General features: G+C 32.3%; 2 protein-coding genes and 1 long non-coding RNA gene across 4 annotated transcripts; 1 reads left to right on the forward strand and 2 right to left on the reverse strand.

The window, feature by feature from the left end:
- Positions 1-5,970: 5,970 nt before the first annotated feature.
- LOC123698648 (serum response factor-binding protein 1-like) lies at positions 5,971-8,136 on the reverse strand. Its single transcript, XM_045645386.1, has 3 exons — positions 7,877-8,136; positions 7,619-7,780; positions 5,971-7,220 (listed from the first exon to the last, which is right to left on the reverse strand). The coding sequence occupies exons 1-3, from the start codon at positions 7,913-7,915 to the stop codon at positions 5,994-5,996; spliced, it is 1,428 nt and encodes a 475-aa protein (XP_045501342.1). The 5' UTR covers positions 7,916-8,136; the 3' UTR covers positions 5,971-5,993.
- A 409-nt stretch (positions 8,137-8,545) lies between these two features.
- LOC123698579 lies at positions 8,546-9,895 on the reverse strand. Of its 2 annotated transcripts, none has more exons than XR_006752433.1 (3): positions 9,836-9,895; positions 9,185-9,376; positions 8,546-8,727 (listed from the first exon to the last, which is right to left on the reverse strand). It is a non-coding gene; the product is annotated as an uncharacterized LOC123698579 (long non-coding RNA). The 2 variants fall into 2 exon arrangements; XR_006752432.1 differs by lacking the exon at positions 9,836-9,895 and adding an exon at positions 9,480-9,527.
- A 2,129-nt stretch (positions 9,896-12,024) lies between these two features.
- Positions 12,025-14,709, forward strand: LOC123698474 (60S ribosomal protein L36). The gene is made up of 4 exons (XM_045645114.1): positions 12,025-12,164; positions 12,314-12,437; positions 12,886-12,978; positions 14,550-14,709. The coding sequence occupies exons 2-4, from the start codon at positions 12,315-12,317 to the stop codon at positions 14,688-14,690; spliced, it is 357 nt and encodes a 118-aa protein (XP_045501070.1). The 5' UTR covers positions 12,025-12,164; position 12,314; the 3' UTR covers positions 14,691-14,709.
- The last annotated feature ends 152 nt before the right edge of the window (positions 14,710-14,861 follow it).

The raw sequence follows: 14,861 nt of genomic DNA on the forward strand, positions 1-14,861 counted from the left end.
TAAAGTATAATTATTTTGAGTGACAGCCGATAGCCAAATCGAAAATTGTATCTAACCCTTAAATTGATTTCGTCCGTTTTAAAGGACATACCTAGTATTTACACACATGCTGGCGCTGTTATGGCAGACCTAAGCTTCGCTAATCGGTATATTGGGAAGAGACTAGCTATGTCCTTCGCGTACATGCATGTTTTTTTACCAAAGCCATGTACAGTCGCGAATGGTGACCATTTGAAAATTGCAAAAAACGGATCTCTTGACTCTTTTGATAAAATTGATAATATCTGTAAGTATTTTGGCTATTTTGCTTATAATGTTATATTATTAGTTAGAATACGATTGTAAGTATAGTATTTTGACATAATTTTGACATATTTTACAATATTTGGTATACAAATATTCGTTTATATACGATGTCCCATAAAACGGACGTTGACAACTTGGAGTATATACTAGGGTATTCTTCACTTGTCCTATGTAACGGACGTTGCCAATAAGGCCCTCCATTTTCAACGGAATAATTTTGATATATTTTTCTCTATTTTTATTATATTTTACAGGAGCATGACTTGGCAATCAATAAAAAATTACCTCACTACCTCTGGCGGAAGCTGAAGAGTCTGGCGTTGAGTTGAGATGTCGATTTCGAAGGAAATGTAGACCTACAGGAGTGATTTCACTATGATAACAGTGTCAATCATTTACCCCCAGCACCATACCTTCGGAATTATACGACATATTGATTTGAGACACAATGAAGATTCAAAAAGTCAGAATTTTTACCATCAACAAAATATTATTGCTGCAGAATTACAGCCATTACATGAGGTGTGAGATGAATCTTCCCTACTTCTCAGTAGTTCTTCAGCCATAGCATCATGTTACTTACCAGAAATACCACCCAATGTTTGAAAATTTAAATAATATAATACCTTACAAATTAAAAAACAGGCAGACAATGGATATAATATATGCCAAAGAATCCAAAAAAAGCGATTTAAATTTCCTGTTCGTTTTGGTACTTCAGGCATGGTATACGACTTCTTTGCATACGATGAAGCAAACACATTTCAAACTGTACAATTTAGTGAATGGGAAGAGGACTTTCTTGGTGTATTAGATAAGTTCTCAGGCTATGTAATACTATTTCTATTCCAATTCTTAGCATATTCTTAGGCTGTGATTTTTAGTACTGTCGTTTTTTAAAATCCATTATTTTTAACGATATCGTTAAAGTTTTAACCAACATTTTAAGACATACGTTTGAAAAGCTTATTCTAGATCTTCCATAATTATAATTTGATAATAATTTTGAATTACAGAGTTGAAAATGTGCATTGTATCGGTCAATTAAGGAAAGCTGGCATGTTCACAGTACTCACACTTATGCAATTTCACTTACAGTATGTTCAAAAATAAATGCGACTCTAGTTTCATTTTAGACTTGAATTGTAAAATGGGTGCGTTGTAGATAAATATATGCAAATATAATTATGAAAGCTCTCATAATTTACCTGTAAAATTATAATTTAAAAGTAAATCAATTGATGAACTTAATTAATTATTTATTCTAAAAATAATCAATTGGATAAAAGTATTAATAATCATTCAATTATCAAATAATAATTAAATTTCAGGTCATAAAAACAATACAAATAACACGTGCGCTCACTCCCAAGTCCCAACACACGGATGGTTGTTTTGATAATGATTTAAATAACGGACGTCTTCTGCAGTTGCGGAGCAGTCTTGTCCTGACTTTGGTCGAGTAAAAATATCTAAGAAATATTATTGTAGCGACACCTCGCTTTGAATCGCGCAAGCGAAATGTTTTCGCTACAGAGCTATATATACAACTTTCCGACATCATCCATCGGGGCCTTTACGGCCGGCCAGTCGAGTTGACTGGTCGAGGATCCTCCCTTTTTCGATGGAGGAATTCCACCTTCCTTCCTCCACAGTGGTGACCCCGACGTGATGTCTGTAGCGACACCTCGCTCTGAATCGCGCAAGCGAAATGTTTTCGCTACAGAGATATATATATATACAACTTTCCGACATCATCCATCGGGGCCTTTACGGCCGGCCAGTCGAGTTGACTGGTCGAGGATCCTCCCTTTTTCGATGGAGGAATTCCACCTTCCTTCCTCCACATTATATTTGTAGTAAGTACGTAATACCTACAATACAATTCCTACAGTAATACCTACAGTACAATATCCTTTTTGATCCTAGATCCCCATCCTATCTTAAAAATAGATTCGTGTTCTTGGGTTCCTCCCATGAACTCGATCTACGCTCCTTGGACAACCTTACGCTTCGCATGCCCGCTCACAAAACCCGTTTTTACGATGCTTCCTTCACCGTGCAAGCTGTAAGGTTGTGGAACTCGCTCCCATTAAACATCAGGAAAGCTCAATCTATCAGCTCTTTCAAGTATTTGGTCAAACAGCATTATCTTCACAACTAACGTTTAAATGTTTCATCCGTTCTTATTTATCTTAACTACTTACGTTCATCCTGTTATTCTTTATTTTTCTTTATTTGCTATGTATATAATATGTATTAATATTTGTATTTATTTATCTATTTCCTACTTTTATTTGCACCTTCTATAATGCCTCGCTATGCTCCTTCTACTATCCAATTATTCATTTTTCTTCATACTTTTCCTATATCCTAAGGTTGCCTGGAAGATATCGCTTCTTAGCGATAAGGCCGCCTATTTGTACCGCTTCATTGTTTGTGTATTATTTTTGTTTGATTTTGTTTTGTATTTTGTGTGCAATAAAGTGTTTTTTATTTATTTATTTATTTACCTACCAATACGCGCTAACAAATATATGTTACATGTTTATTGTATAATTTTCACACTATTGGTTTTAAACTCAAACTCAAACATTTATACTATTAGACTTCTTCTAGAAGCACTTTTGAATCGTCATAACAGTTTAACAGTTTTAACATTTACCACCAATTCAGAAAGCAGTATCTATAGAGAAGAAGAAGAATCTATTTAATCATAATCGTAATCTTCTACTTCACTGAAACTTTCATCGCTCGAAGAACTCGATGTTTCGCCGTCGGAATTTCTTAATGTTATTATAAATGAGTCAGTGTAATTATATACTTTTGGTTCTAATTGAATATATTTTTCCTCATGTTCTCGCGTCTTTCTCCAAACGTCACTAAACATATCCAGACTAATGGTATTTGCTTCCTTTCTAAATAATTCTTCCACAGTTTTCAAGTTAAAGTTCACATTTTGTGATGCTACTTTCCCTTTAATTATGCCCCATAGTAACTTTATTGGGTTGAGTTCTGGATGGTACGGTGGAAGGCGCAATACACTATGTCCATGATCTTTGAGGATTGCATCAAGTAAAAATTGTGTATAGTTTGGCTTATTTTTTTAATAATGTGGATAACTTTGATTATTAATTAGTAATTTGATTTTTGAAAAAAAAATGCCGATTTTAGTCAAAATTTATATTTTTCTAACAAGATCCTTATCATCCCAATTTCCACCTTGGTGAGAAAAATTGACATTTCTAATGAAAATGAACAAAAAATTAAATGATTTTATTAAATACTGTAAAATAGTATATAATTCTTCCATTTACTGTATCACAAAATTCTTCATAGATTTTTAGATATTCATACTACACCAATTACATCACCCTGTATTTATAAACAATTGAAAAATATGACACATACATAGGCCGGGAGATACTGACACAAAATTTCGGGTCATTTGTAACAGAATGGCGGTTCTACAGAGGTCTTATTACGCAATGACAAAAAGAAAAATGATGGTCAGAACGCTGGTACCGGCGGACTAGTCGCGTGGGCGTAAGTCACACTCGTCGGATAAGTAAGACCCCTCTAGACCGCCATCCTGTTACAAATGACCCGAAATTTTGTGTCAGTATCTCCCGGCCTAACATGTGCAATGTGTAAATGTGTTGACGTTCCAGCTCTTCTTAATATACTTATAGTCATGTACCACGGTTGCAGGAATAATGTACAATGTCCGTTATATGTGACGGTTCGAACATGTACATATAATTGGCAATGTCCGTTTTATGTGACATAGTGAAAACAATAGAAAAAATTAAAATTTTTAATTTTTTTTTTCATTTTCCTCTTTTCTATCCTAATTCCAATACGTCCTCCAAATTTGGACATTATAAACTCAAGTTATCTAGGGGTGACAATTTAAGGGCTAATAAGTAGATCTAATATGTACTTATGTACTTAGTTATAATCGATTAAAAATAGGAAGCATCTACCTACTAATTAACAAAATTTTCAGTTAATTACAAATATTTTCCCGCAATAGGATTATGGTAACACCTGTTTTCGAGATAAATCTAATATTTACCGTATTAAGCGATCGGATTACAGGCCCGAAAAGATTTGATAAAAAGTAAAGGTCAAACGATTCGGACAAAAACAATTTACAAGTTTTTGCCACTATCTCGACCCCTTGTGGAATATATTATGAATATTTAACCCGAAAACTTAGGAGCGACCGTGTTTTTCCTCTTTTTATTAAGATTTAGTTCCTTTGTTTTTGCACAAGATGCTACGCTTAAAACATTCAAAGACCGCAATCATTTTTTCTTTGGCGTATTTTAATATAGGAGCGGCTACGTTCCCCATTTTAGGTACTTTCTACACAAAAATATTCTAGGGACTAGGATTTAAAAACAGTACTGCAAATATTAGGTACATGAAAATTCAAATTTATGCCTTTACATAACGCAGCATGTTTAAATAGTCGTTTATACTAAAGCGCTAACAGTTCTTTAACGCAGCCATTAGCCACCTGCTTAACAAGGGAATTGCACCTTGCAAATCCCGCCAAATACTAAATAGAACATTCCTTATCAACAATACCGCAGCGCAATAATCATAAACGTGGAATTTGCATGCGGAAACACAATTCTGTGACCTGCTATTAATTTCGGACGTGGATTTGGTCTGAAATGCATAATTCTATGTTCAATGCACTCTAGATGTCTTCAAGCGATTTACGGCGCCATATTGGTGCGTTGACAGCTGGAGTGACAGATGACTTTAATTTTGTGCGGTGATAATCTGTGATAATTTATGTTACCTACCTATCTATTTATTAGAGCGCGTGAACAATATATCACTGAAGGTTTACGGTTTACAGTTATGAGTTGCATACTATTGTTAGATTGAAAGCTATGAGTACTGTGTATTCCTACTTCCTTGATGAATTTCTCGACTTGAATGCATATAAGACGCAAATCATTATGAAGACAAAAGAATGTGAATAGACAGGAATGATAAGCATTGTTATAAATAATGACTATGGTCTGTGTTTCCTATTGGTATTACTTGTTTATGGTGTTTCATAAGAGATATTAAACGCTGATGTATACTTATTGTAGAAAATAAAAGCTTGTATTATCTCATTATTAGCTTGAATGAACCGAAACACACAAAAAAAAATATACATAAAATCAAAAAGCCCGGTGTCATAATCCAAAAAAGATACCTAAACTTATCGAGTTTTTAGTAGTTGAATATTTTTTTCGAATACTTGATGGAAATTAATGCACAATAATTAGTTTGAATTGCATGTGTATCAACTATTAAGTGTAGGTTAAAAAATAAAAAAGAGCGTGTGTGCCGAGCAAATGTGTCAGAAGTGAAACTTCTTTGGCAAGATTCAAAGATTCCAAAATCGTCGCCTTACTTCATGATGTGATGATATTGTTATGACGCGACCTTTAAAGTTAACTCACAGCGCGGATAAAGAAGTTTCTCTTCAAAAGCATTATGTAGATTTACTTATCCAGTCAAAATACCAATCTTCTGCCAAATGACAAATCAACTACATAATATTATATGTATTTTTCAGTGTAACATTAATTATTGTTATTATTTGGGTTACCTTAAATTCTATCTGAATAGTTAAGAAATAAAGATTTTAGATATTGAAAAATATTTTTAATCCTTTAACTATCATCAAAAACAATTTTTTTACCTTGAAATGGTAACACAGATGACAGTTTCTTCTTTGCTTCCCATGAGGGATGTAACTTTTCTGGTTTTTCATCAAATTTATCTTTTGATTGATGATCATTAAACTTGCTTTTCCTATCATTATTATTGTATGACTTGAAATTATTATTCTTATTGAATTTATCATCATTTTTATCATATGAATTAGCATTTTTGTTGTATGAATTTTTGAATTTATTATCTCTATTATCTTGTTGATAATTTCTAGGTTTACTTTTAGGTACATGTCCAAACATAACAGCTCTTCTATATTGCCTATTTCCTTGCTTATGTACTTCTTTGACTTCATCTGGAGCCCTAGGTTCAGCTAGGGACATGTAATTATCACCACTTGATGTTTTAAAAAAAGGATCAACAACTTTAACTGCTTTTATAGCTTCATCTTCTTTTTTATTAAAGTTCCGTTTTAATATCTTCTCATTTATATTTTTGTTTTTATTCTCTTTCTTTTTATCTGACTTTTTAATATCCTTTTTAACAATAGGCTTATTTACTTTGACTACAGGTTTTGTTTCACTGCTTTCCTTAATTGGAGTAGCTCTAACAAACTTCCCTACTACATTATCATCATCATTTTGAACAGTTTCATCATTATGGTCACTATCTACATCATTACCAACATTTTCGTCTGAATTTCCTATCATTTCATCATCTTCATTGTCCGATTCTTTCATTTTACTAGAAACATTTTCATTTTCTTCTTTCCCTGTATCTTCATTTTCAGATTCTTTTGTATTACTAGCAACATTTTCTTCAATTTCTTCATTATCTGAATCATCTGACATATCACTAGAGTCGTTTTCATCATGTGATACACTCATATTATCTTCATCATCATTACCATTCTCTTTCTCAACCATTTCAATGCCTTTTTCATTTTGCACTTTATCACCTGTTTTGCCTTTACCTTTTCGCTTTTCTTTCTGTTTGTCTCTCAATTCCTTCTTGAGCTTTCTGCGTTCATGCCTTGACATAAGCAAATCATTAATAGATATGTTGCCGAATCTATCTTTTATACTTGTATATTTCTGTTGCAACGCTTTATGAAGCAGTAGCCTCGCACATGCCTTGTTCTGGTCCACTTCAGGTTTATTTATAAAATCAATTAGATTACCTTTATGTGTGACTATGAATCTTGCAACATCTCGAGGCTTGATTTTCTGCAAAGTAACAGTATGCTGTTATACACATGTAAAGGTATTTTATAATCATATAATGGCACAATATGTATAAAATACAAGAAAATGTATGGATTAATCTACAATACTAAAAGTCAGTATGGAAGCATTACAACTATTTTAAATTAATTAATGTGTATTTAAAATACAAAATATTATAGATATTATTTTATATTACTCTCATGAGAAAGTAGTACAAGAAATAATTATACTTTTGCAAGCTAATTAACAGACCTTTTGTTAAAAATGCAAACACTGTTTGATGTCATTTAACAATATTCCTAATTAAAGATAATAATATCTTGTAACCCCTTACAAAGTATAATTTAAATTCATGTTTATACGGATATTATTTCGGATGATAGATTAGTTAAAAATACCTTGATAATTAAGACTTCATTCACAGCTGACTCTGCTTTCCGTTTTAACTTTTCCTTTACTTTATCTGGAGCCTTTTTCTCGTTGAAAGTCTTTGCCTTCCTAGTTAGTTTATGTATAGTATGGATTTTAGCTTGATTTAAACTCTTTTTCAAATGGATAACCTGAAAATTACAAACATTGGTGTTAGAACTCTTATGTATAAAATATAACTTAAGTTAAATGTGAAACACAAGAAGAAGATAAAATAAAAGAAATACCTCGTTATTAAAAGCTTGTTTTACAGCTCCGACTTCCATAGTACACGCAAAATATGAGTATGAGTTGAATGATAGGTTATGTTATTTGTTGTGTTTGTTCTTTGTGTTTCTCACACTAGATAAACATTTGGTAAGAATGAACAGCATGCCACATTAAATTTAAAAGTTAATAACAATGCATAAAAGAGGAAATCTCAATAAAATAATTCTTATCAATAATTCGCTCGAACTTGTTTACTTTTTAAGGTTAGGTTTTCTGAATTCTGAGTTCTGACACTATCAGTTATATTCTGTCTCCGATTAATCTGTCTATTGCAAGTCTATTGCAATGAATAAGGAATCACATGGAAGTGACATACCTACAAAAAAAGTGTGGCCGGCGCCATATTGAATGGAACAAAACATGGCGGTGTTTAGTGCCGAGAATATATCGATAAACATTAATATGTTTATCGATATAAAAATAATCTATAATATAAAAATGAATCGCAAATTGTGTTGGTAAGCGCATAACTCGAGAACAACTGAACCGATTTCGTTAATTCTTTTTTTATTACATTTCTTGAAGTACGAGGATGGTTCTTATGGAGAGAAAACGTAAAAATGTACCACGGGCGAAGCCGGGGCGGACCGCTAGTATTTATATATACATATAGGTATATAATAATATAGGTATATAATAGTTTTTTATTACGATGAACAACACAATATACAGTAGGTAATAGAAAAAAAAAACAATAATTACTTAATAACAGAGAAAATTATAGAACTAAACTATTTCGTGCAGCCTGTGATGCACTCGGATTCACTCTGTTCATTTTTGAGTTCGGGATTTGAGGCTCAACCGGTACCTGGAAATGAAATGTCACAGTTTACATTAACTAACATTGTTCACTTTACATTTTAACTAACATGCAATACATTTTAATTAAAAGGGCAATGCTGACGCGACGGTTTGAAATTAATATTAACATTAGGGCTTGCAATAGCGGAATTTAAATTTATATTTTTGGTTTTATTTTATGGCATTCAAATGCTTTATAAATATAAATTTATAAAGAATAGAAAAATAAATTAAAACACCCCATGTATTTTAAGTAAATTTCACTTTCCCTCAGTCAATAACATTTCAACAACCAAATATCACCCAAGTTTGTACTCAAAAAATCATATAAAACCATCTCAGTTTGTTCACAGGCCCTCTTCAAAATAGGAGAAACGTTAGAATATAAATGACAGCCCTAAATCTAAATAAAAAGACCAAAAGTAAATTGGAAGACATCACGTGTCTACCAATAAAAACCTCACCCTGTGTGAATGCAGCGGCAAACATACTGGTATAGCATCATCGTGCAGACTAATCACATCCATTGTTCTATTGAAAGCACTTTCGGGGAAATGTAGGGAACATACTATGATATATCCTTTACATTTGGCTTGATATTTTCAGTTTCAATTGCTTCTAACCATTTTCCTTTTCTATTTTCACTTCTTGGTAACCTATAAAAAATGAATTTTTAGGTTATTATAATTTTAGTCCTGACCTGACTTATTTATAAATACTTTTTTAAAGTACTATAAAAGCGACTAATCTTAATCTTACTTAAGTTAAAATTCATATTAGGTAAATTTAAGTGTTTTATTTTTCCTTCTGCTGCTCTTGGCAAAATTAATTTGTTAATTTGGAAGTGTATTCACCAAAGCAACTATTCTTAAGATTAATGACACAGCCTTGGGAGACGCACGTCTTCATCGAACATTTTGCTAATGTCGATATTATAAGCCATCACTAGCACCCAAATTCATTATTTTACTAGAACGAAAATATACAAAATAAAGCTATATTTGGTAACAATTTTGCACTGAACATAGTCTGTGAATACTCCTCAATTCAATATACATGAAAATAACTAAATCAGCAAAGAAATAACTAATATTTCAGTCAAAACGTATACATACCGGTGCAAAGACAAACTTTTCTGGTTTTCATTCTTTCCGGAGCCACATCCCACAATACTGCGCTTTGGCATTATGCCACTATTTGTCCTTGACCACTCTATATGTTTTAGACACAAATGTTTGTTACAATCACAATAATATTCAATATTTTTCAATGTTTACTACGGAGCAATGACAGAGCATGTACATCGTAATAACGAGAACATAAAATGGCGACCGGCCACAGTAGGTATTTGAGCTAACTTCAAATGTCAAGCGGTATAGAATTAGCACTGACTGACGTATAGCGATATTTTTTCACATATCAGAATATTCATTAGTTAGAAAGAGACAGTATTAGTTTTATTATTTCGGTATCGAAATGCATGATATTTGTATAATCAGTTGTTTGTATAGAACAATATGCCCTGTCCATAGGATTCCTTAGTCATTGGTCTATTGTCATTTGACTTTTCACATATTTTGTCATTATTTTACCTTTTTTTACAATTCTTAGCTTAATAAATACTAGTCTTTTAGTACTGTTATTCTTGTTACAATAAACTTACATAAAACCTGTGGGCAATGCAATTAATGTTATATCACGGCATATTCTATAAAATAAATATTTTTATTACCTATATTAATTTAAAATTTATGTAATACATACTTAATTTTATGAGAGGTTCAGAAACAGTAGAGTTTACTCAAATTTACTTCAATCTCTAAGCACTACAAAAATCACACAAAGAGCCCCAACATCATACAGGTTTTGATTTCACCTTGATTCACAATGTAGAATCCACAGAACAGTAAGAACATAATAGAAGTGCTATAATGTCATAATTAGTATGAAAACCAGTGTCGCCAAAACCACACATTTAAACCGATAGTTATACAGTACACTACAAGTAAACTATGCCTTTGATTGGACAGCTTAATTTAAGTAAAAACCGACTAAGGTTATAAATTCAGCATTTCAATATGTACCCTAAATCACTATGTTACGGTTTATTTTAGTATAACATCCCTAGGTATATTAGCTGTTTTGTTTCTCTTTGCTCAGAAATTCCAAATTCGAAAACATTCAGCTACTCCACAACAGAGGGCGTTAATTTTCGATAGATACAACTTTGAACCTCAACACATAGAAATAAGGTTGAAATTTGTGTCACTCTAAATTAATGACATTAACTTGACATTAACCTGATGCTATGCTCTAAGGGATGTCAACCTTGTTATCGATAATTCACAAATAAATATATTTTTGTGCATTTTTTTTTCTTTCTATTATATGAGTATAGGATAATGTGTCACATTTTGGAGTATGTTTATTACTACTAAGTACGTCTTTTCATATTATTATATTTAAATAAAAAACGGAATAGAATAGTATAAATCTATATTTACAAAACAAACAGAAAATATGCATTATTTTAAATCTTGGAACTGTCGTAGGTTTGATGTATCGGTGGCCTTTGTTAGACTGCTTATTGCTGTTCGGCATCCAGTTAACTCGTCACGTTGCATTTATTATCCATTTCTCTTTTAAATTAGGCTCTTTCGAAAATCTATAAATAAATAGGACAAATGAAAGCTAAGGAAAAATAGAATAAAATTTAATATTTATAATGTTTGTCTTTTCTAAAGTATCGATACTGTCGATATGCGCCACATGCATCACTAATCCGACATTCGTTTGTTTATTGCAATAATATTCCAGAAAGTCTTGTTTGCTGTTCAATCTATATTAGTACTAATTTCTTATGGATTAAGGTTCATTTTGACTTAATATTTTTATAATTTTTTGACAAATTACGACAAGCGAAGTTGTAACATAAAATATATTTAAAATAAATTAAAATAAGACTTACCGATGGTATGAAATGCCTCGATTGCTGAAATTATTTCGTCTGCTATCATTTTTCCACTCTAATACCGAACAACACGCTCTAAATAATGAATAAATATGGAAATAAGGTTTGACAGCTGACAACCGACTCGAATATTTTTCTGCGCACAACTGAGAGCGAGTTAGGTGATCTTACCTTACTAGTGACACGTGGGCCACGCCCACATCGCACTTCTATTATGTTCTTACTGTTCTGTGGTAGAATCGCTGAGCAGCTCCATAGCAGCGATGTTTTGGACATTGTACAGATAAATTAATTTCAATGAGAATATATTTTAAGTCATATTTTATGTGTTTTTTAAGGACATAAAATCTTTTATTTTACAGCTAGCAACTGCAAAATCAAAGACAATGATTCTTGTCAGATGTCAATGTCAAATATCAACACAAAGTGTCAGTTTTTAGGATTTCTTTTCATGAAAACTGTCAAACAGTCAAGTACGTTTTCGCAAATTTAATTTATTTTTATCAATAAGATCTTTAAATATTTTGTGATAACTGAAGTGCATTCAGCATTGAAATACTACGGGTGTTATGTGTAATTGAGTATTTATTCGCCAAGTTCACCCTGTGCCTGTTTATTTCAGCATGGCTCCGAGGTTCGAGATCGCGGTAGGTCTCCGTAAAGGCCACAAAACAACAAAGATTTCCGGAGGGAAGAAGGGTATTACAGACAAAGCAATCAGAATCAGGCCCGCCAGGCTCAAGGGCGTAAGTACTTTGTAATGTTATTGTTTATAAACTATATTTGAATATTATAGTCGAAATTCTATGGCAATTTTTATTCAAGCCGGCATCGATTGGTTTATAATGGAGAACCTAGCTTAAACTAACTACAACAACAACTACATAAAATTATGTAACTACTATATAACAGTACTGTTAGTACATATTATGTACTAACAGTACAACAACTACTTAAAATTATGAATAAGTGATTAATCACTTATTCATAATTTTATGTCCAATTATATCCATGGATAATATATTCGAGAAGTCGGTTAAAAAGAAAACTGTCTTCCTAACCTAATACAGTGTCCATTGTACTTATCATACAAAACCCAACAATGACCATTATTGACTTCCAAAATATGTATGTTAGTATTTAAATTCCAAGTTACTGTGTTGTTTTACTTATTTGTTTATTTTTATATTTCAGCTCCAAACCAAACACTCCAAATTCGTGAGGGATCTGGTACGTGAAGTAGTCGGCCATGCTCCTTATGAAAAGAGAGTTATGGAATTGCTAAAGGTTTGTCATATTTTACATTAATTTCTAAACAAATGGAACCTAAACTAAAATGCAATAGATTGCTTTCTTACCACAACAAACAAGGTTCTTGTTGAAAAGGAATATTTATAAATATTTGTCATGAAATATTTCATGGGTTTGTGTCTGGAAGCGGAACACGCTAATCTCGGGAAGTACTGGTCTGATTTGAAAAAGAGTACACATAAAAATGTTGAAATTAGAAAATACTGGTCAAATTAAAATTAGAATTACCTCAATACTTAAATCTGTTATTGAATAAAATATAATTAGAAATACAAGATAGTTTGTCTTAAAAAAACATGCTTATATTAGCGTAATCTTTACGATAAAACAATAATAAATAGGTGTTATAATGACACTAAGTCCTGCGCCCCCTTTGCTTTAGTCCAACCGTGGTTTTACCTACTGTGCTCCGCTCCTGTTAGTCGCAGCAAGATTATATAATATTATAGCCTTTCTAGATAAATAAGCTAACTCCGAAAGAATTTTTCGAATCGGACTAGTAGTTCCTGAGATTAGCGCTTTCAAACAAACAAACTCTTCAGCTTTATAATATTAGTATAGATTATCTTACCATCATAAATCTACATCTTTACATAATGACATACGCTTATATACCTTTTACTTTGGTTGGTAGGATATAAATAATATAAAGTACGACTATAATATTTTCTTGTTTTGCAATTAAGAAATATTCGTATTTAATAATTGTTTCCACTTAGCATTTAACTACATGCTTTACAGAGCATGTTATATAGATAGCAGTTTGAAATCCTTATAAATTATTAATTAACATAATAAATATTTGTGTGTACTGCTAATATGGGGCAGGGCTAAGTTTTCCCTAAGTCCCTCCCCTATAGTTTTCGGCAGCCCTCATTAGTTGCTTCATGGAGAAACTGGGGTGGTTCTGTACCAAATTATATGCAGAATACAATCAACTGTTTTTACTATACTATTACTATTTGTTACTATAACATTTATTAAATTTGTGGTAGGTATATAATATTACACCCAAACTAAAATTCAAAGAAAAATGTTGCCTAAATATAATGTTTTGAGGGCACAGAAAGCTCTACTGAATGAATAGTAAAAAAGTATTTCTTGAAATGCAAAATTTTGCTATTTATTCAATTTAAAGACAACTACTAAAATTGTTAACCCATTGAGCCCCGAGTGGCCCGATCGGACCACGACACAGTAGATTTTCTATTGTGTCTGTGATTCCAGGGGCTGAGTTATTACCTAATCGAGTACATAATTACCTACTCTCTGTACCCGTTGTTCTTCTTAGTGCGATATGTCAAGCCCGTGAAGTTTTAGTATAGCCGTAAAAGTTTTCTCTTTTTTTTGCGCGAATTCATAAGTTTTTCTTTCGATCCTACTTAATTCACGAGTCTTGGTCAGGCATCCGCTCCGGTTTGGCGCGAAAGGATGCGGGTTCGAGTCCCGCCTCCTGATCGAATTTTTTCTATTCTTTATAAATTTATATTTATAAAGCATTTGAATGCCATTAAACCAAAAAATATAAAATATTTGTTCTTTTCCAGGTGTCCAAGGACAAGCGCGCTCTGAAGTTCCTGAAGAGACGTCTGGGCACACACATCCGTGCTAAGAGGAAGCGTGAAGAACTAAGCAACGTGCTCGTACAAATGAGGAAGGCGGCCGCACACGCCCACCACGCGCATTGATAATACAATATTATTAAGATTTTCGCCTTTTATTTTATTACCCCGTTGCTTATCCACCAAAAATGGGCTAGGATGTGTAGCGAGGAATGTGTTTGTAAAGAAATAAGCAATAATATCGATTCAAACGCTTAACGTTTCAGATTACTAACTAAATGAGGAGAAATGATTGGT

The sequence above is a fragment of the Colias croceus genome, chromosome 16 (genome assembly GCF_905220415.1).
Source record: "Colias croceus chromosome 16, ilColCroc2.1".
In the NCBI taxonomy this organism is placed as follows: domain Eukaryota; kingdom Metazoa; phylum Arthropoda; class Insecta; order Lepidoptera; family Pieridae; genus Colias; species Colias croceus.

What these genes read in the sequence shown, in the direction of transcription:
- LOC123698474 (XM_045645114.1), top strand. Translation starts at nt 12,315, where the DNA reads ATGGCTCCGAGGTTCGAGATCGCGGTAGGTCTCCGTAAAGGCCACAAA. An exon ending in GGCCCGCCAGGCTCAAGGGC is followed by an intron (nt 12,438 to 12,885) that starts GTAAGTACTTTG and finishes TTTATATTTCAG; the next exon opens with CTCCAAACCAAACACTCCAA. An exon ending in GAGTTATGGAATTGCTAAAG is followed by an intron (nt 12,979 to 14,549) that starts GTTTGTCATATT and finishes GTTCTTTTCCAG; the next exon opens with GTGTCCAAGGACAAGCGCGC.
- LOC123698648 (XM_045645386.1), bottom strand. Translation starts at nt 7,915, where the DNA reads ATGGAAGTCGGAGCTGTAAAACAAGCTTTTAATAACGAG. An exon ending in AACAAGCTTTTAATAACGAG is followed by an intron (nt 7,781 to 7,876) that starts GTATTTCTTTTA and finishes TGTAATTTTCAG; the next exon opens with GTTATCCATTTGAAAAAGAG. An exon ending in ATGAAGTCTTAATTATCAAG is followed by an intron (nt 7,221 to 7,618) that starts GTATTTTTAACT and finishes GTTACTTTGCAG; the next exon opens with AAAATCAAGCCTCGAGATGT.